The 24,712-nt window shown below is 38.1% G+C and overlaps 1 protein-coding gene and 1 long non-coding RNA gene across 2 annotated transcripts; one reads left to right on the top strand and one right to left on the bottom strand.

The window, feature by feature from the left end:
- The first annotated feature begins 902 nt into the window (after positions 1-902).
- LOC123679049 (26S proteasome non-ATPase regulatory subunit 1) lies at positions 903-24,156 on the top strand. Its single transcript, XM_045616392.1, has 14 exons — positions 903-1,065; positions 1,372-1,489; positions 1,635-1,804; positions 1,892-2,130; positions 2,205-2,612; positions 2,699-2,925; positions 2,985-3,237; positions 3,576-3,764; positions 4,121-4,336; positions 12,078-12,142; positions 22,601-23,108; positions 23,168-23,344; positions 23,404-23,749; positions 23,932-24,156. The coding sequence occupies exons 1-14, from the start codon at positions 1,047-1,049 to the stop codon at positions 24,000-24,002; spliced, it is 3,006 nt and encodes a 1,001-aa protein (XP_045472348.1). The 5' UTR covers positions 903-1,046; the 3' UTR covers positions 24,003-24,156.
- Positions 3,531-4,195, bottom strand: LOC123679050. Its single transcript, XR_006747346.1, has 2 exons — positions 4,056-4,195; positions 3,531-3,811 (listed from the first exon to the last, which is right to left on the bottom strand). It is a non-coding gene; the product is annotated as an uncharacterized LOC123679050 (long non-coding RNA).
- Positions 24,157-24,712: the final 556 nt, after the last annotated feature.

The following is a 24,712-nucleotide window of genomic DNA, read 5'->3' as shown; positions in this document are numbered from 1 at the left end:
AAACCTTCTATCGTTGAAGTTTTAATTATACGTATATGTATTGTTAGTGTATATGTTAGAATTACAATTAATTAAAATTGTCTTTTAATTTTTTCTTTCATTCTAATAAATACTTTCATACTCAATAAATATTTTATTTGTTCCTGGAAAATAAGGATGTTCAGATTTAATGAAAAAGTCCAGAAAAAGCCTGATATGAAGTAACAGTCTTTAAAAAAATTCATTCGAGCTCTGAATTGGTGTCGAATACGTGATGTAGCTCGTCGAATGTATACCAAAACAATTTGAGGCGAATTGTTAGTTGTTATTTCTTTTTAAATCTGCCTTTTGCCTATGCGCAAATTTCCAAAAAAAAAAAATTAAATTAACGGTGATAATGCAGAATATACTAGATATTATTTTCAAGTATTATTTCGAAACTGAATATACAATTTTATTTCGTAGAAATGCGAAAAATGAATTTTGAAAATATTAAAGTACATATATCTTATATCGTTCAGTAGGAAATAAAGACAAAACTATAAATCGTAATGGAAAGAACCTATTTGACAAGACCATTCAATGGATACTTGTTTCAGACTGATAGCTTCTTAGAAAGATGTCGAAAACAAATATTTTTCGGGATATATCAATGGCAAAAGTTGTTTAAAAGTTAAAATCTGATATTATTTTTCATATTATGATATGAAGTGGATCCGGTAAATTAGGTATGAGCGAAACTGTTGATCTGGAGCTATTTAGTCTTGTAGAAACACTTTCTTTGGCTGTTGAAATAGTACAAGACTGTAATAAGGCATATTATAATAAAATTTCATTATAATACTATTTTCCTGAGGACAATATCTTCAAATAAAGCAGTAATGTCATCTTTATTTCCATGATTCCATGTCAACTAAAAATGTCAATGTCAAAGCTTGTCAAATTTAACCAAACTCCAAACAGCGGCCACATAAGTTTCATCAACAATATTTATTCTAATATTTAATTTGTGGCTCAGAAAATTTTTATTTTGAATTCGTATAAACTGTGGCGAATATTTTTCCAGGATGAATATTACATCCGCAGGTAAATATTTCATGTTGATGGAAATCCATGTATGCCCAAGCAAATTTTGCAAGTCATTTGAACATTTTCTTTATGTTGATAAATTTAGAATACCAAATAGTGAAAATATGAACACTATATTGACTTTGAATGTATGCCCAAGCAAATTTTGCAAGTCAGTTAAAAATTTTCTTTATGTTGAAAATTTAGAATACCAAATATGATCATTTTATTGTCTTTGAAGGTATTAAATAGAAATTTATCGGAATTTTATATTGCCTAAGGGTGTGTATCATAGGTTTCTGATTAGATTTTTGATTATTTTAGCGGGAGTGATCTCCCTGTTGGAGGAGCCACGTCCAGAGCTCAAAGTTTTTGCTCTGAAGAAACTCGATACTATAGTAGATGAATTTTGGCCTGAAATATCTGAAGCCATTGAGAAAATGTAAGTTACATTGTTTGTGACTTGAATGATTGATAGGGAATAATATACTGTTAAGATTCCCCTTGAAATTGAGAATTTAAAGAATTTTGTTCTTTTCGAATAGTATAGAATGATAGAAAACGGACTAAATTCAGTATTTTTTCAGTGAAATACTTCATGAGGACAAAGTATTCCAACAACATCAACTTGCTGCTTTAGTAGCAAGTAAAGTTTATTATCACTTAGGATCATTTGAGGATTCTTTGACATATGCACTTGGAGCTGGTGATCTCTTTGATGTCAATGCAAGAACTGAATATGTTGAAACATTACTTGGTAGGTGCAATTTCAAACCTAAAATTATAAATGAAATGCAATTTGTCAGCTTCTTGTGTGGAAAATTTCACATTTTTTAATTTTCAGCCAAGTGTATTGACTACTACACTCAGCAGAGGATTGCCCTTGCAGAGGGTTCTCCAGATGCTAAACCTATTGATCCAAGACTGGAAGCTATAGTTAACAGAATGTTTCAAAGGTGTTTGGATGATGGACAGAATCGTCAAGCTATGGGTTTAGCTTTAGAGACAAGAAGAATGGACATTTTCAATGCTTCCATCACCCAAGCTGAGGATATTACTGGCATGCTTTTCCATGCTTTTCAAGTAAGTTCATTCTTTCATATTTAAATTTTTTTTTGATGTTCATATTGAAAATGATGATTTATTTTTTTTTTTAGGTTGTGATGAGTCTTATTCAAAACAGAGGATTCAGAAATACAGTACTAAGATCATTAGTTGGATTATACAGGGGACTTCCCAATCCAGATTATGTAAATATGTGTCAGTGTCTCATCTTTCTCGAAGATCCACTTTCGGTAGCTGAAATTCTAGATAAATTAGTTCAAGCAGACGAAGAGAGTCAATTGATGGCATATCAAATAGCTTTTGATTTGTATGAATCTGCCACACAACAATTTCTGGAACAGGTATTGACTGCTCTTAGGAAAACGGCACCGATACCAACACTTTTAGAGGAAAAATTCAAACCGAAAATTATCGAATCAGTTCCACAAAGGATAATCACGGCAACAGATGCCGAAGAACCCAAACCCGAGGTTAAAGAAGAGAAATCGTTAGAAAATTTGGTAAGTCGATATTAATGAATAACTTGCCTCGTTACTTTGAGAATTTGGTTTTCGAGTAGTGTTGATCGAATTTGATTCTGTTTCAGGCCGATAAAGAGAAAGAGCACCAAAGTAGGATAGAAAAATTACATACTATACTTTCTGGTGAAGTTTCCATCGAGCTTCATCTACAATTTTTAATCCGTTCCAATCATGCCGATCTCCTCATATTGAAACAAACGAAAGAAACTGTCAGGGTTAGCATCTGTCACACCGCCACAGTCATAGCCAATGCGTTTATGCACAGTGGTACTACGAGTGATCAGTTTTTGAGGTGAGTTTTCGTTTTATCGTTTTGATTATTTCATCCTTAACGATTTCTTTCCCTTTCAGAGACAACCTGGAATGGTTGGCCAGGGCTACCAACTGGGCGAAACTCACAGCCACAGCCTCTTTGGGTGTCATCCACAGAGGTCACGAGCAGGAAGCTCTCACCCTAATGCAGAGCTACCTGCCGAAGGAGGTGGGGCCCAGTTCTGGATACTCAGAAGGCGGCGGACTTTACGCCCTAGGTCTGATTCATGCCAACCACGGTAACAACATCATCGACTATCTGCTCACCCAACTGAAGGAGGCCCAGAACGAGGTAAGGGCTACAAAGTAGCAAAATATTTCTACCTTTTTTGTTCGTTTTAAACAAAGATTATTAGAAGGTTTCCAAGTTTTAAATGCCTGATCAGAAAAAGCATGATCAGTAAGTAAAACCTGTTCAGCAACAACGTACTTTTCCATTTATTGTTTTTTTTAAATTTTTTCAAAAAGTTCATTTCCAATATTTTTTTTTCTTCTCTTCCATTTTCACAGTTGCAATTTTACATTTGATGCTTTTCGGGAGGAAATTTTGCGATAAGAGAGTGTTGAATAATAATAAACTATTTGTGTATTTCATCATTTAATTTCTTGAAAATTTTGCCCTTTTTGTAGATGGTGAAGCATGGAGGATGCCTAGGGTTGGGTCTTGCAGCCATGGGTACACATCGTCATGACATTTACGACCACCTCAAGTTCCTTCTATATCAAGACGATGCTTGTACGGGAGAAGCCGCTGGTATTGCCATGGGTATGGTCATGTTGGGCTCCAAGCACGATGCAGCTATTTTGGAAATGGTTGGAGTGAGTATCTCCTCACCTTTTTTGTAGAGCTGTAGGATTTGCCAGACCTAAGAATAATTTTTTTCATATGAGAATTATTGGAAAATATTACAGAAATTCTCCATAAACCCTCAATTTTGATTTATACACATTTATTTTCTTATAAATATAATTTCAAAAATGACAAAAATTGCTAAAGCAACCAAAGAAAAAAGAAATTTCTGAAAACTAAAACAATAAAGTTAATAAGTTGAATAAATAATGAATGACATAAAGACTGACATGTTAACGGCTGAAAATGTTACAACTGACCTTGATCGCAGAAGTAGTACCCTAACCAAGAAATTCATAGATTACATCTCTTATTCTTCTTTCAGTATGCGCAAGAAAGTCAGCACGAGAAGATCTTGCGTGGTCTCGCTGTGGGTATTGCTTTCACAATGTACGGTCGCCTTGAAGAGGCTGACCCTCTGATCCAGCAGCTCATGTCCGATAAGGATCCCATTCTCAGAAGATCAGGCATGTATACACTTGCCATGGCCTACTGCGGAACGGGACACAACAAGGCGATTAGGAAATTGCTCCATGTTGCGGTAAGTTTCTGTTTTATTACACAACCTGGTATACATTTTGTTGAAATGATTTGATTCTGTTGCACAAAAAACTAGTGGACTCCACAATCTTTATTCAGCTAGAAATTTGTCTTTCGTTTTTGTTGGACAAATCATTTTAATTTATTAATTAATATTAATTTTTTATTATTTTAAGAACAACGTCCAATATAGTTAGAAACGTTACACGTCAAACATAAGTTAACCTATGTTCTGCAGTTTGACATCTATTGTCAAATTCTCATAACCTCTGAAAAACTACCTACCATGACGTCTACTGTCAAAATATTACGAAATTCAGGTCAGCCATGTTGCAGATATTTTCTGTGGTTCTAACAATTGGCAGATGCTCACCTCTACTACCATTAATTCAATTTTTTATGTTTTTTCTTTATTTTCCTTGTTGATTTGCTATTTGGAACGGAGACAAATCAAAAATCATGAAAATACATATTTTTGTGTTTCATGTTTATTTTTTTACTCAATTGTGGAGGCCATTTTGTATATTTTGAGTAATAGAGGATCAAACATCAAACCACTTGATTACTTGTGCTTTTAATCGATTCTGTAAAATACTAAGGAATCAGTGTAAAGAGAAGTTTTTATTCCTCGTTCTACGTCGTCCGGGATCATCCTTCGAAAGACCAACCCATAACTTTAATTCGCTCGAGATGAAACAGCAAGATCACAAAGTTATTTTCGCATTCCGTTCGTGCTCCTGCTCTAGCCAACTCTGTTTCGAAAACGCGCAATGAATTTCGCCAAAAGCTGCTTAATGACAAAGCACTCTAGCAAAGTGACAAAAAACAACAAAGAGCCAAGCTCCTTCCCACGTGTGTATCTAGCCACGTATGTTATTTAACAAAATAAGTCCTCAGTCGGAAATAATGGAATTAAATGGCCGTTCTCGTCACCCTTGACCCTAGACTCGGTTGTTGGCAGGTTTACAGGGGAATTTTATGATGATTTCGGATTTTTCGGTTCATCTATTTGGATAAAGTGGGTCGCTTAGGTCCGTTCCGTTGGATTCAAATGACTCAGGAAATATTGAAGAAGTAAAATGTTTTTTTTCGATATCGGTTTAGAGCGCCTAAAATCTCGACACTAAATTTTCATTTTGTGGTTCAGTTTCTGTGCCCAAGTAACGGACAAATACATCTTCTTTTTCTATGATCGAATGAGACGTCACTTTGACATATAACCTAAAAATTGGCGAACATACAATATTAATTTGATCAGATTTCGGTTTGTCATTTAATTAATTAATGTAATGAAAAACAGCACAATTTAAACAATGTTCAAACATTTATCTAGCGTTGTATTATTCCCTGGACCCGTACAACGCCATTTATAATTCGGGATTCAATATATGGAATGGGAACTCAACAGCGAATGTAGGCATATTAGCCATCTATTATTAATTTCTAATTTGCAAGTTCATACATGTTGTTTCATAGTAAACTTGTTACTTGATTAGCTAACAACCATTTACGAGGTGAAAGCTATTAGGTGAAACGATGTAAAGTTAAAATTGAATTGGGTTTCGTTGGTTAAATGTTACACTTCACTCAATAAGTCGCAGGCCTCACCAGTAAAACACATTTTTTCTTAAAAATTCGACTTTATTCGTCAACATAGTCACTTTCAAGAGTGATACGTGTACTCCAACATTTCCAATACTTTCTAATACTTTTTTGTGGAGATTCGTCTTTTCTTTCGAAATAGGCTTCAACTTAGGCTATCATTTCTTCATTATAGCCACATTTCTTTTCCTGGAGAATTCTTTTAAGGTCTGCAAAAAGCCAGTAATCACAAAGAGAAGAATAAGAACAAGCCGGGTTGTCAAGCAGTTGATAGCTTTCGGTATAAGTACCCCCTGTACTACATAAGTTGTCGGCAGATGAATTTTTCAGACATGGAAACAGCTGAATACATACTGGCAAATGTTCAAAACTGGCTGGCATAAAAAGCACACTTCTGGGCAAATCAGTTCAAAATTCTCACGAATCGATAGCCAAGTTTTCCATAGACGTTATCAGATTTGCTAATATTGTGAGATTAGCCAATATCAGGTTGGCCAATCTTCTTTGGAATTGTTGAGTAGGGTAAACAACAAAATGTCAAATTGCTTGCAGCTCTGGAAGGCTGATTGAGTCCTATCTAATCCAAGAGCCATTCAATAAGAAGGCGAAATAAACTAGGCAGCTAAATTCATGGTTTCTGTTAAAACTTGTCAACCGGAGGTGGAAATAATAGACTTTAACCTCGATGATGTGAATCTGAGTTGCTGTAGATGTTTCGGCAATGGGCCAATATTAAGTTGGATGTTTATGATTTAAAACTAAAGCTAATTGAAGACAAAATGGTAGAAGATTTTCTTGGGAATTGTAAAATAAGAAACACAACAAAATATCAAATTTGTTGCAGTTCTGGAAGTTTGGTTCAATCCTATCTAATCTAAGAGTCATTCAATAAGGAGGTGAAATACAATAGGCAGCTAAATTCATGGTGTCTGTTGAAACTTGTCAACCGGAGGTGAAAATAATAGACCTTTACCTTGATGTTGTGAATCTGAGTTGCTGTAACTGTTTCGGCAATGAGCCAAGACTAAGTCGGATGTTTATTAGTTAAAACTAAAACTAACCGAAGAAAAAATGGTAGAAGATCTTCTTGGGAATTGTAAAGTAGGGTACACAACAAAAGATCAAATCGGTCGCAGTTCTGGAAGGCTGATCCAGTCCTATCTAATAAGGTTTCGATGGAGCTTTATCTTCAATAGATAGCGAGCGTTCGAATAGTCTTCCAAAAAAATACTAGCCTTAAACAGAGCGATTCAATTTCGAGGAAAATTCATATTCCGAAGCGATTCTTTGTTGCCTCTTCGCGGTGATCAATAAGGAGGCGGAAGACAGGAATCCCTCCGGAACCGAGGCGATAAACCGTAAATTGTTCACGTCAAACCGTCACGACGCGCAATAAACCTTTATCGACGTCAATATTTCCGTCATAACGTTAATCCACACACAATTTAGCGAAAGTGCGGAATCCACCTTAGGCCCTGTCTGTGGCAGGATAGAAGCCACGGTCATTAATCCGTTTATGGGCCTTCCACGAAACGGACAATCGGGAATTAATGAGGACCTTCGGGATTGGGACGCTCTTAACTAGCTCCATACGGGAGTGCGGTGCTTGAAGCGAGCGTGGGTCGAAGATTGATAAGGCATGATTGGCCATTTATCGAAAAACGGGGCGGAGCTGATTCTTAGCATAGATAATCTTCTGATTTATTAAATTTAGACTTAAAATGGGTTTTATTGACATCTTATGGTCTATTGGGCAACCCATCACAGATGTTCTCACCATTAGTCGTTGTAGTTAGGGATTCATCAAGCCAAGTAGCTTGACATTTCAACCAACTACTTGACTTGAAACTCAAGCTCGTGAAAAATTACACACTTGAGCTTGACTCAACTTGATTTTAGATATTTATTGCTTGACTTGTTATCAAGCTACTTGATATTACTTGAGCTGGATAGGCATATATTTCTGCAATCTCGTGCGCTCTTAGACTAAATAAGGGGATTCCTCGAGCGCCTAGAGACTGAAGCATTCGCCAGTGTGACTTTATCAGTAGTTTTCTCACATTTCTAATTCTAATTATCGGTATATTTCGGTAGTTTCAGAAATATCTCCAAACTTGGCCGAAATGGCCAAGGATTTTTTATCAACGCCAGCATCTTAAGCTCCTGTTGGAAGCCAATTTTCCAGAGCTGCTCTTACAGTTACAAAACTGACTTGACTTGATATCAAGTCGAGTTCAAGCCAAGTATCTTGAAAATCAAGCCAAGCCGTGAATCCCCAGTTGTAGTCTACAGCTCGCCCTCTAGTTCCAAAGTTCTAATGAACTCCAGTATCTGGGATGGTTTCAAGGTGGTAACTTCCTCACAAGTCTCTTGTCTAAAGCTTTTTTTTTTGCGTTGACTAGCGATGGCAAGACGTTTCGTCACCATGTTATTTGAAGTTTCTTCTTTCTCCCCGCAAAGTCTGCACTTATCTTTTTCAGCTAGACTTATTTTCACGAGGTGCTGTCTGAGATGGCAATGGCCTGTAAGGAATACAGTGATGAAGTGTGGCATATTCTTGCTAATATTCAGATACTTCTTTGATCTCGCACTATCAAAGTTTCTAAGAACTTTTTGGAATGATCCAACCAAGGAAGATTTCGCCAGAGTGTTTCTTTTTCCTTGTTCTGAAACTGTTTCTTCTAGGTACATTTACCTATATCACAGAAAGGTTTTGTCTCAATTAAAGCTCTTTGAGCTCCAGTATTTCCCATTTCAAGTATCGTGGTTTTAGAACCATTTGTGTGCCATTTGGTGGTATTGCTCCTTAGAGCTGGAATTGTGGACTTAAAGCTAAAAAAGTACGTCATATACATCAGAAAGTCTACTATAACATTGCAATCACTCTCAGACAGTTTGTTCTGACAGTGTTTGCAATTTTATAATAGATTTTTCAATGTGTATCTAATTTTCTTTAGATGTTATTCATTTAGCAAAGTGTTAGCGTTAATGTCTTAGTCATTGCCTTCAACTCCGTTGTTCCACTTCGTTGCCTCTACCAAAATGCTTTATGGCACTTCCAAGTTCATGAAGAACGTGTAATCCCCAATACACCCACATACATAAAGCTAAAGGTTTCCTCCTGCAACACAAAAGCTTCCTGACCCAGGGGCAGATGTAACATGCAAATTTTTCAGCCTGAGTCAATACCAATTATCAATTCCTCCACAAAATTTTCAACGAACAACACGAATATCTACTTTACTTAAACCTCGTGCCCATTTCGAAACGAGATACATTTTTCGGCACGTCCGGTAAAACGGAACGCCGTGGGGCCTTCCTTAACGAGAAATTCGGCGCCCTAGGGCGTCCGCACGTACCTAGAGCCAGACGCGAGCCAGGAAGAAGGAACGGTTCTCATCCTACCCGAAATGGCCAAAGATAACACGACGCCTCGTGTTTTATATTGCACTTCGGACGCAGGGGTTGAGCATCGGATCACGACGGAGGAAAGATGAACGACGGACCTGCCGTGCTGTGAATTTGCAGCGCACCGTCTCGTCTACAGGATGTTTCATCTTAAAAAAACTCCCTTCAAACGAAGATTTCCAGAAAACGTGCAGAAAAAATGGGTTTGACTGTTTAGTATGTTAATTCCTGGACACTGGACAGCTAACAGCTAAATTCATGGTGTCAGTTAAAGCTTGTTAACCGGAGGTGATGATGGGAAGCTGAGTTGCTGTATCTCTAAGCTGCTGTTTCGGCAATGGGCCAATATTTAGTTGAACGTCAATGAATTGAAACTGAAGTTAATCAAAGAAAAAATCTATTTGTTCCACTGGTAGCTGCTACATTCATGGTGTCAGTTAAAGCTGGTCAACCGGAGATGAAAAGAATAGACTTTATCATTGATGATTTGAAGCTGAGTTCTGGCGATGAGACAAGATTGAATTTAATGTTAATGAACTAAAGCTTAACGAAGAAAAAATCTTATTTGTCGCATGCACTATTCAAAATCGTGTCTGTCTACACGACGAGGGAAATTACCGTGGCATGAGCAACAATGTCGAGAAGTTTCCTGATCCCACAGCCAACATGTTGGAAACGCCAAAATTGTACAGCGTCTGACGTAGATTCGAAATTAGTTTGTAATCCCCAGGATTAAGATTTATTTCATTCTGACGTATGCCAGTGGTATTCTCGTCACTATTTCAACGGGAGAGAATGGAATATGTCGGTTAGGACGAAGCTCGAGGGTTTACGATATTTACGATATAGGGGAGGCTTGCGGCACTCTCATCAACCCCGATGACAGCATCTAATAATCATTATAATCTTCTGGATTATGTGGTTTCTAGAAGACGTAGGTACTCTATGTTTTAATCCATTCATGCGTTAGATGTCAAAGTGACGTTTGATTCATTATGCTTCTATGTTCCACAGTATTGAGGTTATCTGTCAAAGTGAAGTCTCGTTTAGTCATAGAAAAAAGTGAGATATTAAGATATTAATCAATGAATTAGTTCCTCAAGTAACAACAAAGTCAATTGCATTCCTTCCTAACTGTAAGTTAGGTTAGGTTAGGTTAGGTTGTTCAAATTGGTTAGTAACTCATCTGTGATAGTCTGAAATAATCGAAGTTGCAAAAAAATCTTGTTAGAACAGTTCATTGTACCTGTTTCGTCAACAACACGTTTTTTCAATAAAATTCGTAAATTTACATCAACGAAAATCTCGGACCAATTAAATGTTTTCTTCCTCCGAAGACTCCGAAGCCTCGTTATCGGGAATAATAAACCTGATGGGAGAAGAGTGGGGGGGAACGGACCCAGCAATCAGGATTCAATTTCCATCTCCAACAAACGGCAGATTGCCCTCATGATCTTTTTTATTTTTTTTTTAGCGCAGTCTGCAATAAAGTTAGGCACATTTTTCCAAATGGAAACGTCTCGGATCCGTAAGGTGATTGCGCGAACAGAAAAATACTAATTATCCGCCTACGAGGAAAGAAACCCGCATTCCACTTTCCTCGAAAACCTGGCGGCAAAAAAAAATCGATTCGAACATCGTATACATGAGATTTTACACATCGCCTTCGCAGCGATATTCGACAATGTTTTATGAGTACCAACGCTGGATAACAACTCCTTCTAACACCATTTGTTGAAATCAGTACTTATAATTTGAGATGAAACAAAAAATTAATAATTTTAACGATTTGTTGCCAACCGCTAGACTAAAATATAAATACGCATATTTCCGTCCAAAATTCGAGTTTGGAATGTTTCAAAGTTCCGTGCTTTTATTACGAGAATAGGGATATCCCAAAAAGAGGGGAAAGGGTGAATTCATAACGTGCATTCTTTAAGGATGCCCCAAAAGTTTGGGGAAGACTTTATTTGATTTCTTTCAGAAAAAAAGTGGGAGGGACGAACAACTTATGAATATCGATTAGGATATTAAATTTCAACAAAAGATACCCTTCTCTAAGGAGATTCTTTCATAATGAGCCAACCAAGGGAAGACGTAGCCGAATTAAAAAAATCTACCCTTACTTGTGAATTTATTCGACAACTTGATGAGTATTTATTTAATGAATTTGACCCTTACTTGATAGAAATTCATTATGAATAAAATAAAACGAAGCGATTCCCATAAATGTTTTGATGTTTACAACATTTGTTCCACCAACAATGTTGATCGTTCAGGTTACATTTTGACTTATACAAAACAGAGCTCGTAAACCTTCGGAGTGAACTAAAAATTACATTGTCTTCAGTTTAATACTTGAGCTTCTTTCTCTCTTGCACATTTACACTCACAATTTCCAGAAACGTGTCGACTTGGCATCTTGAATAATGTTGGATTTGCTTCCCTTATGCAGCTGACCTCATGTTCTCTGTCTGTTTGTCCTTAATGCATTACTGCACTAATCCTCCTCTCGACATGTAACTTTGATTAGTTGTTGAGCACACTCCCGCGAAGGTTCCTGATGTAGTGCAATGTTAGAATGGAAACTTTTCGTTAATTAACTCAAGAGGGAAATTCGACTTCATGTGATTCCCACAATTTTGCTATTAACGATTTTGGAGATATTTACTCGACACATGTAAGAATGAGAGATTGTTCATGCGAAATTTGAGGATTTTTTTTATTTGCAGGTCTCCGATGTCAACGATGACGTCCGTAGAGCAGCAGTTACAGCCTTAGGTTTCCTTCTATTCAGGTGAGTCGATTTTTTTCAACTGTTGAGAAAACGCCATTTGAGAAAATAACTTGTTTGGTAGTTTCTAAGAATAATACGGGGAGGCCAAGAACGTATCCTTGGGGCACCCCTGTAACCAAGTTTGAAAGCGTCTTCAAAGTTTTTCACCTAGAAGTTCCTGCCTCTTAGTGAATATTCTTCAAATATTCATTTACTTTTCAAAAGACCTGGAACAATATTTTTGAACAAGTTTTGTGGTAACCTCAATTTATTAACTCTTCCATAATAATTGTAGTTTTCCACTTTAAGATACCGAAAAAGGAAGCACCTGTCGTGAGGAACTCGAATTACACCGGAATAAACTCAATAAAATTCCCGAATAGAACTTTCAAAATAAAACCGACATTAATTCTGGGGATATTAGAAGAAATTCTCCGGTTCACAGCGATGTTAGTGCTCTTTCGCGCTACGTAAACTTTTATGTGAGTCTTCCGGATGTGCTCATCTGTTGGGAAATGCATTTTTATTAGCAGTTAGTTGGGGTTCCGTATTTTTGGGGTTGTGGATAGGTTCGTGACGAAGTGATTGTTGGCATTCGATAGTTTTCTGATTTGGTGTAGGCCCGATAATAATAAAGAGAGATAATAATAAAGAGGGTTGAAAGAGAATAGACGCGTCAGTTGACACTAGGATGCTCGATACGGTTGATACCGCGATGCTTTCGAAAATTGCATAGACATCCGAGCATCAACTGACGCGTCTATTCTCTTTGAGTCACCTAAGAGACATTCAGTTCAACACAATCCTATCAGGATTGTCCAAGGGAGCGTCAGCATTTATAGAAGGAAGAGAAGTGACACGTCAGGATTTAGGAGGTTGAAAGAGAATAGACGCGTCAGTTGATGCTCGGATGCCTATGCAATTTTCGAAAGCATCGCGGTACCAACCGTATCGAGCATCCTAGTGTCAACTGACGCGTCTATTCTCTTTCAACCTCCTAAATCCTGACGTGTCACTTCTCTTCGTTCTATAAATGCTGACGCTCCCTTGGACAACGTGCTTAGAGAAGAATATGGTCAAGGCGCGTGAGGCGAAGAGAAGATTTAGGTCGTTCGAAGAGAATAGACGCGTCAGTTGACGCCCACATTCCTAGGCCATAATATTGTAAAATGATATTATACTTAAGTGGTAGTAACCACACATTGAAATTATGTGAATTGGAGTGTGGTTCCTGAAACTTCAGTTTAAGATTATATTGTCCATCCATGCGAGATGGAAGAGTCCTTCCAAGTCAGGTATTGCAACGCTAAAGATTCTCGACGCCAAGCGTCGCTTAAGTGAGCGTCAACCTTTGTTGATACATCTAATAAAGGAAAGACTGTATAGAAAAAAAAAAATCGAGATATTTTCGTATCCTTCTCAATTTCTAAAACATATCGTAAGACCCCAAACAACAGAAGAAACTCGACATATTCCAGGTAACCGCAAAAGGACGATCCATCAATCAATCTCGTTATCACAGGATGTTTTTTCGGGCGTGTCGTTCTAGCGGAAATTCCTGTTTGCTTACAAATCAGGACGGGCGATCTCAAAGCCGGAATGAGCCACTATATATACTTTTTGGGATGGAATTATACGGACCCCGAAGACACGGAAGAGTCCGTCTCGTCTTCGACAGGCGACGCCCATATACGGTCGAACATAATCCGTGGGACAGGGTAAATATGTGTTTTTTTTTTGCCTCTCGATATGCGAAATAAAAGGGAGTCTCGTGCGTGGGAGGCGAGTTATTTGTTTTCGTCTTTGGCCATGAAGAAATTGTCTGGAATTGGAAATCGATTATTTATGGGGACGCTCTCGTTTACTCTCGGTCCGATACACCTGGGGGATCAGGTTATCTTTTTTTGGGACTTTGCGATAAGGAATAATGCATTTGGTGGTTTTTGTGGTTATTATATTAGTACGCAGTGGAAGCGTGCTGGGCCCATAACCTGTAGTTATTATGTTAGTACGCAATTTAAGAAGTATATTTATTTTTATTAAATCAATATGAATTTCCATCAAGTAGGTACTGAATCTGTTAAATAAAAAACGTTTAATTTTTCGAATGTTCTCGAACAGAATCCGAGATATAGCGAAATATTTGAAACAGTTATTTTTCAGAAAAGCACTGTAACTCGAGAATGAATCAAGATATCTAAGATATGCTTTGTGATACCTTATTATTTCGAAAACAGAGATCAGAGTCCTTCAAGACTTTCAATTCTAGAGATGCTTTCATTACTTTAGGAACACCCCGTACAAAATTCCATTTCGGGAACCTGGAAGGGTGGAAATACTAGACCAAATGAACGCGTATTTAACATCAGAATCAATCGACTGGTTTTTCGTTTTGAAATGTTGGCAGGGCCTTTTCCACTTCCGCCATTTGTTCGAAATCAGAGCCCTTCCTATTCGACGTTCAATTTTTTACGGTGGCCGAAGGTAATTGCTCCTTTCGCAGTCAAGTTCTTGAACAGGCATTATAATTCAATTCTACCTCGGGCCGTCTGAAGAAATGAGAAAATTCCTTTCATCGGAATTCGAAAGGAAGTCAGATGTCATTACCGGCCGTCTTGATAATAAACAGATGGAATCGTATTCCGATATATTTTTCTCTTTCATATTCAGATATCGCCCGCAACGGTAAAATTCAATCGGAATGTTTCTAACACTTGGTTAAAATTATACTCTTTGCTATATCTAGAATATATGACGGAGAGTCCAACTGACATAAGGAAGGAGTAGTCTGTTTTCGGTATAATCGGAAGTTGTAGAGATCTGAAAATATTTAAGAAAGAAAGATCATTGTCTCAATCCCCAATATGCAAATTTTCAGTACAAAATTATGATTAGTTCTCCATAAACGTCTAATAGGCTATCGCGGTGAATCACCCTGTATGAAATTTAGTTAAATATCAGATTTTGAATTTAGAAAAGATCAAAAAAAAAAATATAAATCAAATAAGCTCCATCATAAAAACCAAAGAAACCGAAAAATTCATTCATCTCTTGTACTAGCTAATAGTCTCAGCAAATTATACATGAACATTGCTTGCAAAGCAATAAATAAAATATCAACAATCTTATTTAATGCAAAATATGAAAATTTTACATTTGTAAACAAGAGGCAGGAGACTCTATCATTTATGATCGATCGAAATTTAGTGAATATTCAAGTTTAAACAGTGAATAATAACCTTCGACCTAAATTCGAGATTTTTTTTTCTCGGGAAACTATCATCGACGGAAACTAGGCAAAACTAGATCGGTTTCACGGCGGTTCCCCACGCAATGTCTCTCACTCCCGGAACAATCCGCTTTCATGGATTACGTGATTCGAATCGGCGAAATATCCCAGCGTTTTGCGGCAGCCCCGGAGTGGAGAAATGCGTTTTCGCTTCATGAACCCGATGAATACCTCGTTATTCTGTTTTAGACGTGTACGTACGTTCGTTCCGAAAGTTGTCCGGGAAGCGTAGCGTTCCTTTGTGAATTTATAATGAACGAATTTGATATGTGCGATAAGTAAGGGGATGCTCCGGGGACAGCCCGTGTTCCCGACGGCTTCGACCCGGCCGAGACGCGCTGTCTACGCCTGTCAATGTGCATAACTCGCCCGCTCGTTCGCTATTGGAAGAACGCCACCAGTCCGTCACGTTTCGTAGATATTCGTGAATTACGAGTATATGCTACGTTGCGAGGAATAGAGAGAAATACACGTATCTTTATAGCTCATTTTATGAAGTTATAAAGAATATACAGGGTGTTTCCTAAACATGCGGCAAAAATTCAGGGGGTTGTTCTTTGGACTATTTTAAGCATGTTTTGTCCTTGGATGATTTTTGAAAAACCTCTTTGTTTCGAAGATACAGGGCGAACAACATTTTTCATATTTTTAAAATTAATAATAGTTTAAATAAAAATGCGTACCGCACTGTGTTTACTAAGTAGGTACAATTTATTTTTAAATTTGTTTAACAATATTCCAATTACTGAAAACGGCCAGTTTTTTGACTAAAAATTGATAAGTGCAGATGGTAAAGGAATACAGATTAAACACGGTTTTCATTTGAATTCGTTTGCTGGGTGTAACTTAATAAGAAATGATCCTGGTGTTTTTGAAAGGGTTCGGCAGTCAATGAGGAGAAGATTGGATGCTTGTATGCTGGCTAGAGGTGGTCATTTTCAACAGTTTTTGTAGGTTGAGTTGAATTTTCATGTAATTTTTCATAATAAAATGTTATTATCTGAAATTTTGTTTCCCCTATATCTTCCAAACAAATAGGTTTTTCAAAAATCATCAGAGGACAAAATATTCTTAGATTAGTCCAAGGAACAACCCCCTGAATTTTTGCCGCATGTTTAGGAAACACCCTGTATACTAACTGACAAAGAAACTCCAACACCCAGGAGGAGCTGTTTAAATTAAAATTTTTTTGTTGTTGGTAAAACAGAAAGTATAGCGTGGTTTGATAATGCCCAAAATCGAAGAAGAGTAGGCACCGGACGATGAAAAGGCACAAATGAAGTTCAAGATCGACGTCTCAGACTTATGGCCATTAGAGACCGATTTGCGACTCGATCTTTGTCAGTTAGCATATAAATGATCCTGAAGCTTCTCCATTAAAAACAATTAACAACAAGAAGAGCTTTTTCGTGCAACCGCTGTTAGCACTCTCTAGAACACATCGCGCAAATGAATAATGTGCACACACTAGAGGAATGATATATCCTCTCATCATATATGCATACTCTTCCCTATTCCCGAATAGAGCCACAAAACTCTGGGACGTATATAATAACCCACCTTTTACGACACCAACCGAGCAGTGCCGCGCCAAAAAAAAAAAAAAATTGCTAAAACCGTGTATCGCAAATAGAATTTTCCCCTGACTTCGGAAGAATAAAGGTTTATGATTTTGGACGTAAAATAAAATCGGGATCAACGTCATGCTGCCGGAGAACTTTCCAGATATGCGGTTAATGGTATCTCAATACGTGCTGTAGCTGTAATCTTGGTCTTTTTATAGGTCGGTAACATGAAGGGTTACTTATTCGGGAGATGTTCCGTCTTTCCCTATTATTTATTGACAAGGGGTCATCGATGACATACTGAGGAAGGCGGTGAGATGTTTGGGTTGTGTTATAAATGTAGTAATAGTAATGAATTATTGATTTTCAGTAGGTACCTACATGATATAGATAGAATATCTAGATATTGTATAGATTTTAATTTTAGAGTTTGAAAGTCGGCTGAGTAGGGATCATCAGTTCTAACCCCGTTCTCCGATTTTTCTTAGAAAACTGAACTCGAAATTTGGAAAAAAAATCAATAAAACTTGGATTTCTACACAAGAAATGTTATATCTCTTGAAATATTTCTCACAGGCACCTCAAATAGAACGTTTGTTGATGATCGAGCTCTGATCTGAAACATAATGAGGTTTCAAGTCTGTATCGCGTGTCTAGGAGTTGTGGCATCCTCGAGAAAATTATGGATTTTTTTTGGCAAATTCGATTTATAACCTATAATACGTGAATAATTGTTTTAACGTCTGTTGTTGATATATGAAATTGATATCAAAGCATTCAGACAATTTTTCAATTCTGGAAAAAGCACCTCCTCGAGCGGGACTCGAACCCGTAACCTCCGTACAACTAGTCCGATGCTCAAACCACTGAGCCACCGTTCTCCGCAACGAGGAACCACTAATCCCAGAATTGAGTGTTAGTTAATCTCAAGAACTATATATATAATTCGAAAGGGTTGAGGAATGTTGGAAATTGATAAGAAAAAACATTAATATCGTCAGTGATCATCTATTCACCTTTCACCTCACCTTTTTTTCATCTTGATTTTTTTGTGGATTTCTTCGATTCTTCTGGATTTTTTAATAAATTCAGATCGAAATGACACCCTGTAAGCAACATTATTGTACGGTGGAGCGATTGCCTGTTCCACGACCGAAGAAATCTTCGGCGAGGCAGAATCGGAAGTACTCTCTGGAAGAGGGTCCGACGTCGGGCGAAAAACCACCCCCCCGCAAAAGGTGGTCCATTGTGATTTCGAGAATTATTATTGTGGCTTGTTTCCGCTTTGTTCGAGGATCGGGAAATTTCTCCCAGAACGACATCTACGCCCTCGCGAAACGCTTCATCACCATTATGTTGTGGAAAAATGGCGAAATAAATGAGGTAACCCACTAGAACTGATGACCGTCGTATTTCACGTTTGTTCAGCGGGAACAATACGGGAATCTCTTATGGAGAGGAGTCTTGTAGGAGGAAGGAAAGATTACGCGTTCGTTAGGTACAAAAAAAAAATACGGAGTGAAAACTCCTTGACCACTCCTCCTCGGATTTTCAAATGAGAATTTTTCCAGTGTTCGTTATTGTCGACAGAAATATCAGAATTGAAGATTCTTGAAAAATGTTTTCTAAAGGTTCAAGAGCTTTTCGTCTTGGATATTTATAATGGTCATTCAACTATACAATTTTATTCTAATTGAAAGAATGAGCAAATAAAGAGATACATAAACAAGCGAACAACATGCTTAGTGTACTCCTCATAAGATGAATGACAAAAATTCTCTCAATGTCGCAAATCAAATCAAAGGAAACCATGGTCGAATTGAAAGAATTGGTCCCATTGCCAGAACTCAGCTTAAAATCATCAACGACAAAGTCTATTATTTTCATATCCGGTTGACCAGCTTTAACTGACACCATGAATTTAGCTATTGTCTGTCCAGTGGTACGAATAAATGTTTTATTTGATTAACTTTAGTTTCAAACGTTCAACTAAATTTTGATCCATTGCCGAAACAGCGACTTGGAGATACAGCAACTCAACTTCACATCATTGAAGTTATTTTCACCTCCAGTTAACCAGTTTCAACAGACACCATGAATTTAGCTGTTAGCTGTCCAGTGTCCAGGAATCAACATATTAAACTGTCAAACCCAGTATTTCTGTAAGTCAAATTTAAAGAATTGCGCTTCCAACTACTTGACCAGCCAACTCGTTCTACAGATCTGCCCTCCACTGATTACTGGCTTATTGCAGAGCTCAAAAGAATGTTTCAAGGAAAGAAAATTGGCTCTCATGAAGAAGTGAATGCCGAGGTTGAGTCCTATTTTGAAAGTAAATACGAATTTTTCTACAAAAAAGTACTGAAAAGTAAGAGGAGCTTCTAAGTACATGTATCGGTCTTGAAGGTGACTAAGTGAACGAATAAATAAATAAGAAAAAAATATGTTCTTACTGTTTAGACTTGGAATGTACTGAGTGAAGTATTATGTGGAGAAACGTGCAAATTTCTTTCAATTTTTTTTCTGTTATTTGTTAACACTTTCAATATTGACATACCTCTTTCTATAGAAATTTCTATTTTGTCCAGGTTGATGGAAAACCACTTCAATGGAAAGTACGGTTGCATTTCTCTGCCTACCCAATTTCATCACGCGAATACTATATCACCATCCCCGAATATATCAAATGCCGTTCCTTACCGCGGGAATCAACCCTTAGTTGCCGTTTACGCGGGTGGTATCCTTAGAATACCCCAGACGCAATATTTCAAGATGAGAGGAATATCTAGATGCGGTGGAATTCCTCGCAACTGAAGGAATGTAGCGAATAAAATTCAGCCCGCACGTGGGCGTAGATAAGGCTGAAGAAAAATGTACTGGTGTCTGGAATTTAATTAAGGGTTGCGAGTACATATGATTATTTCCGAACAACAAAGCTCCCCGAAATGAACATATGGAAAAACGGGAACGTTTTTTCGGGAGAGATACGTCGACGTAAGTTATTCGTTTGTTTGTTTTTTTGGGTAGAAAGTCATCCGTTGTGTGTTGCTACGAAAATAGGATACTTACGTATGTGATTTCTCCTTTGAACGAACTTTGCATTTTAATTTCACTAGATTTTTTTTTGGTCCGATAATTATTCATCAACAATTTAATGGAAGAGAATGAGAGCATCATTTCAGACTATACGAAGAGAAAATATGCGTCAGCTGTTGCGCAAACGCAAGAAAAGGCAATTATTAGTAGACTTCGCTTCCTTACTCTTCTCGAAAATTACAGAAGAACATGTATACAAGCATTAAGTGATGCTCTTGTTTCCACCAATTCATTGTAAACCTGAAATCTTAATGCCTCGATACCATTTAGGTTCGAAAAAGGTATCCAGCCATCAACTGACGCGTCTGTTCTCTTCGTGAAGCTCAAGAAAGCGTCACTCAATTTAATTCGATGCGGAAAAATATTTGAAGATTTTCTCTTTGTGACGCTTCACCAGGGTGAGTGTCAATCTTTGAAAGAATATAAGAGAGAGATGCGTCAGATGACGCTCTGACGCGTCTGTTCTCTTCGTGAAGCTCGAGTTAGCGTCACTCAATTAAATTCGTTGCGGAAAAATATTTGAGAATTTTCTCTTTGTGACGCTTCGCCAGAGTGAGTGTCAATCTTTGAAATATGAGAAGAGAGATGCGTCAGATGACGCTCTGACGCGTCTGTTCTCTTCGTGAAGCTCAAGTTAGCGTCTCTCAATTTAATTCGATGCGGAAAAATCTGAAAGAATTTTCACTTTGTGACGGTTCGTTAGAGTGAGTGTCGATCATTAAAAGATGCGAAGAGAGAGACGCGTCAGTTGAGGCTCTGACGCTTCTATTCTCTTCGCGTCCCACAATTTTCTTCATTATAAACCTAAAGAGGCAGGATTTTTTGGTGGCGTAATCTTTCGAATTGCCAATTCCCAGATCCCATCTTCAAAATCGTCTGGATTCGGAAACCCCGGAACGTAGCGGAGCCCCGTACTTCTGCATTTCTACATCGTAGCCCCAGAAACGGAGGCTTTGTTGAATGTCCGTCTTTCGTGGGAAACCTCCTTAATCCCGCATTGTGTAGTAAATTTAATTACTACGTCGGATGCCCGTGGAATATGATATGCAAGCCGGTATTTAACCGTGGAAGAAGGATTTCGACTGGGACGATTCGAGCTACCGCAATCGGCAACTCTGCTCGTAAACTGGAAGCCGCTGTATGTTGGTTTGGATACTTTGCTTGTGTGGCGTTCGGGGTTTTAGTCGAATGTCGGTTTGTTGTTTTCCATAAGAGGGTTTTTTCGTGGCGGGGATTACTTTCAGGAGGTCTTCTTCTATGTTAATGATGTTGTACACATTTTTCGTGACTTCTACATTTCTGCAGCCTCAAATCTTTCTCTATCATAGGCAATACATCTTTTTTGAAGCAGTATGATGAATATATAGGGTGTTTTTTTCGAGGTATATAACTTTAAGTTGGCATTACTATTTAAGATGGCGACCGATTTAACAGCTGTCAAATTATTTATTCTCAGTTTGGTTTGGCAATTCATCATGATAGACTCACGCCTGAACAACGCTTGCAAATAGTGCAATTTTATTTCGAAAATAATGGTTCTGTGCGGAATACGTATCGCGCACTACGTCCATTTTATTTTGTTCAGCGCACTTCTGGTTGAATGGCTACGTCAACAAACAAAACAAAACATTTGGAGTGGAGCTAATCCTCAAGTGTTTGTCGAAACACCGTTACATCCAGAAAAACTGACTGTTTGGTGCGCTTTATGGGCTGATGGAATCATTGATCCGTACTTCTTCAAAAACGATGATGGCCAGAACGTTACAGTCAATGGTGATCTGTATAGAGTCATGATTACTAACTTTTTCATTCCTGAATTGAACAACCATGATGTCCAGGAGCTGTGGTTCCAACAAGACGGCGCAACATGTCACACAGCTCGTGCCACAATCGATTTATTGAAAGACAAGCTTGGTGACTGCCTAATTTCACGTTTTGGACCTGTGAACTGGCCTCTAAGATCTTGTGATAACACCGCTAGACTACTTTCTCAGGGACTATGTGAGGTCATTGGTCTATGCGAATAAGCCACAAACCCTTGACCATTTGGAAGACAACATTCGCCGTGTTATTGCCGATATACGGCCACAAATGTTGGAAAAAGTCATCGACGAAAATTGGATGTCCAGATTGGACTACATCCGAGCCAGCCGTGGCGCTCATATGCCAGAAATCATATTTAAAATGTAATGCCACAAGATTATCTTGCGGATAAATAAAATTCATGTCAATCGAATAATCCATCGTTGTTTTATTGCAATTTAAAGTTCTATAGCTCTAAAAAAACACCCTTTAGATGCATATTACATGATGTAAAGGAGGAAACTTTCATCCTTATATTAGATTATCACTTAGTATTGGTTTCATTCAGTTACGGTTTATTCAAAGATTTATTTATTTAAAGATGTAATAGGTCTTGACGAAGGATTTTTATGGTGTTTATATCGAACTTTTGCTGATTATCAGATGACACTTCCATATGGATGCTGGTTTCATAAATATTCAACCGTCCATCTCTTCCTTTTCCAGAACACCAGAGCAATGCCCAAGCGTGGTCTCGCTGTTGGCCGAGAGCTACAACCCCCACGTGCGCTACGGAGCCGCTATGGCCCTGGGTATCGCGTGCGCCGGTACCGGTCTCAGAGAGGCCATAGCCCTCCTGGAGCCGATGATGATCTTCGACTCCGTCAACTTCGTCAGACAGGGAGCTCTGATCGCCTCCGCCATGATCCTGATCCAGCAGACGGAGCAGACCTGCCCCAAGGTATCGTTCTTCAGGAAGACCTACGCCAAGGTTATCTCCAACAAGCACGAGGATGTGATGGCCAAATTCGGTGCCATTCTGGCACAAGGTATAATCGATGCTGGAGGTAGAAACGTAACACTTTCACTCCAGTCCAGGACTGGCCACACCAACATGTTGGCCGTTGTTGGTACCCTGGTCTTCACGCAATATTGGTACTGGTTCCCTCTGTCCCACTGTTTAGCTCTTGCGTTCACGCCCACCTGCGTTGTCGCCCTTAACGCCCAACTTAAAGTGAGTAGTTGCTTACAGCCAAGTCTGAACTCCATCTTAATGATTTTTGTTCTTTACAGATGCCCAAACTGGAACTCCGCTCAAACGCCAAACCCAGCACGTACGCCTATCCAGCTGCGTTGGAAGAAAAGAAGAGAGAGGAAAGGGAAAAGGTCACAACAGCAGTTTTGAGCATAGCCGCCAGACAAAAACGAAGAGGACACGACAAGAAAGACAAGGATGAGAAGATGGAAGTGGTGAGTGAATTTACTCTTATTGATCTCTTGTATGCTATCTTCAATTTTTCTTTCTTAAGGATGAAGAGAAGGACGACAAGAAGGGAGAGTCGTCTAAGACGGAGTCCAAGAAAGAAAGTGATAAGAAAACCGACGCAAAGAAGACGGAAGAAGAGAAGACGTGCGACGATAAGAGATGTCCAGAAAAAGCGGAGAAGAAGGAAGAGAAAGAGGAGAAAAAGAAAGAGACCGAACCTAGTTTCGAGATTTTGAGCAATCCTGCCAGAGCTATGAGGCAACAACTCAAGGTGATAAGTTTGAACGAGGGTAGTCCATATGTGCCCCTGAAAGATGTTTCTATTGGTGGAATTATCATGGTCCGTAGTTTGAGGCCTGACGATGAGGAGTTGGTAGAGCCAGTTGTTGGTAAGTGAAAAATTCCTTCTAGATTTGAATATTCTTGAATAACCTACAAAAAAAAAAACATTCATGCTAGAATTATCTATGAAAACAGAAATATATCGGCCCTAAATGGGAACCCTGAGGAACTCCAGATAAAACGCAAAATAAAGCTTGGACTCGCATTCATTTTACATGATTTATTTCAGCTTGTGGGCCCAAACCTGATGATGACAAAGAGCCTGATCCACCAGAGCCATTCGAATGGATTGAAAACTAACTCATATAAAACAGTATATTTAATTCTCTCGAGATGTTCACGATTTATTCGAAATATGTCCCTACTTTTGTACTGATAAGATGACATATTTGATATATTGTAATCTCTTGAATTTTTGTTCTAATAAATATTAAATAGAATTTCGTAAAATTTATATTCGTTTTTTTTTATTTCTGATTTGATACTTGGGTTAGATGAATATTCAAAGAAATATGAAAAAAAAATTTATCTCTTCAAGTTCCTGTTATCTGCTCCTATAGCTTTGTCATAAGGACTTGAAGAAAAGTAGATCGCAGAGTTCCTAGTGCAAATAAGATAAAATACAGGTAAGTACGATGTTTTTTCTATACCTGATCTTTGTATCTTGAACAAAAAAAGGTTGTTATACTGGTTTAGTAGCGAATGTTCATTCAACAAAAGTTTTGTACCCCACTGAAGTCGAGAGAAACAGTTTTCCGTTCAAATAGTTGGAACGCCTACATCCTCACTTTGGGAGTGCCAAGTTTCACTACTTGAAACTTTCTTACCGAAATATGCCACTGACAAGAAGTTTTCTACATCGAAATTAGGGTTAAGACCTTCCTCAGGGAGGGTTTGAGTTAAATGGCTAGAAAGAAACACGTTCTCGAAATTGTGAAATTTCGATTTACGAAAATGGCCGAAAGTTTCAGATTCATAACGAAAAGAATGGTTATATCATTGTATGAAAA

The sequence above is a fragment of the Harmonia axyridis genome, chromosome 4, assembly GCF_914767665.1.
Source record: "Harmonia axyridis chromosome 4, icHarAxyr1.1, whole genome shotgun sequence".
Lineage (NCBI taxonomy): Eukaryota > Metazoa > Arthropoda > Insecta > Coleoptera > Coccinellidae > Harmonia > Harmonia axyridis.
Note: the sequence above shows the minus strand (reverse complement) of the source record. Positions and strands in the feature narration are given on the sequence as shown.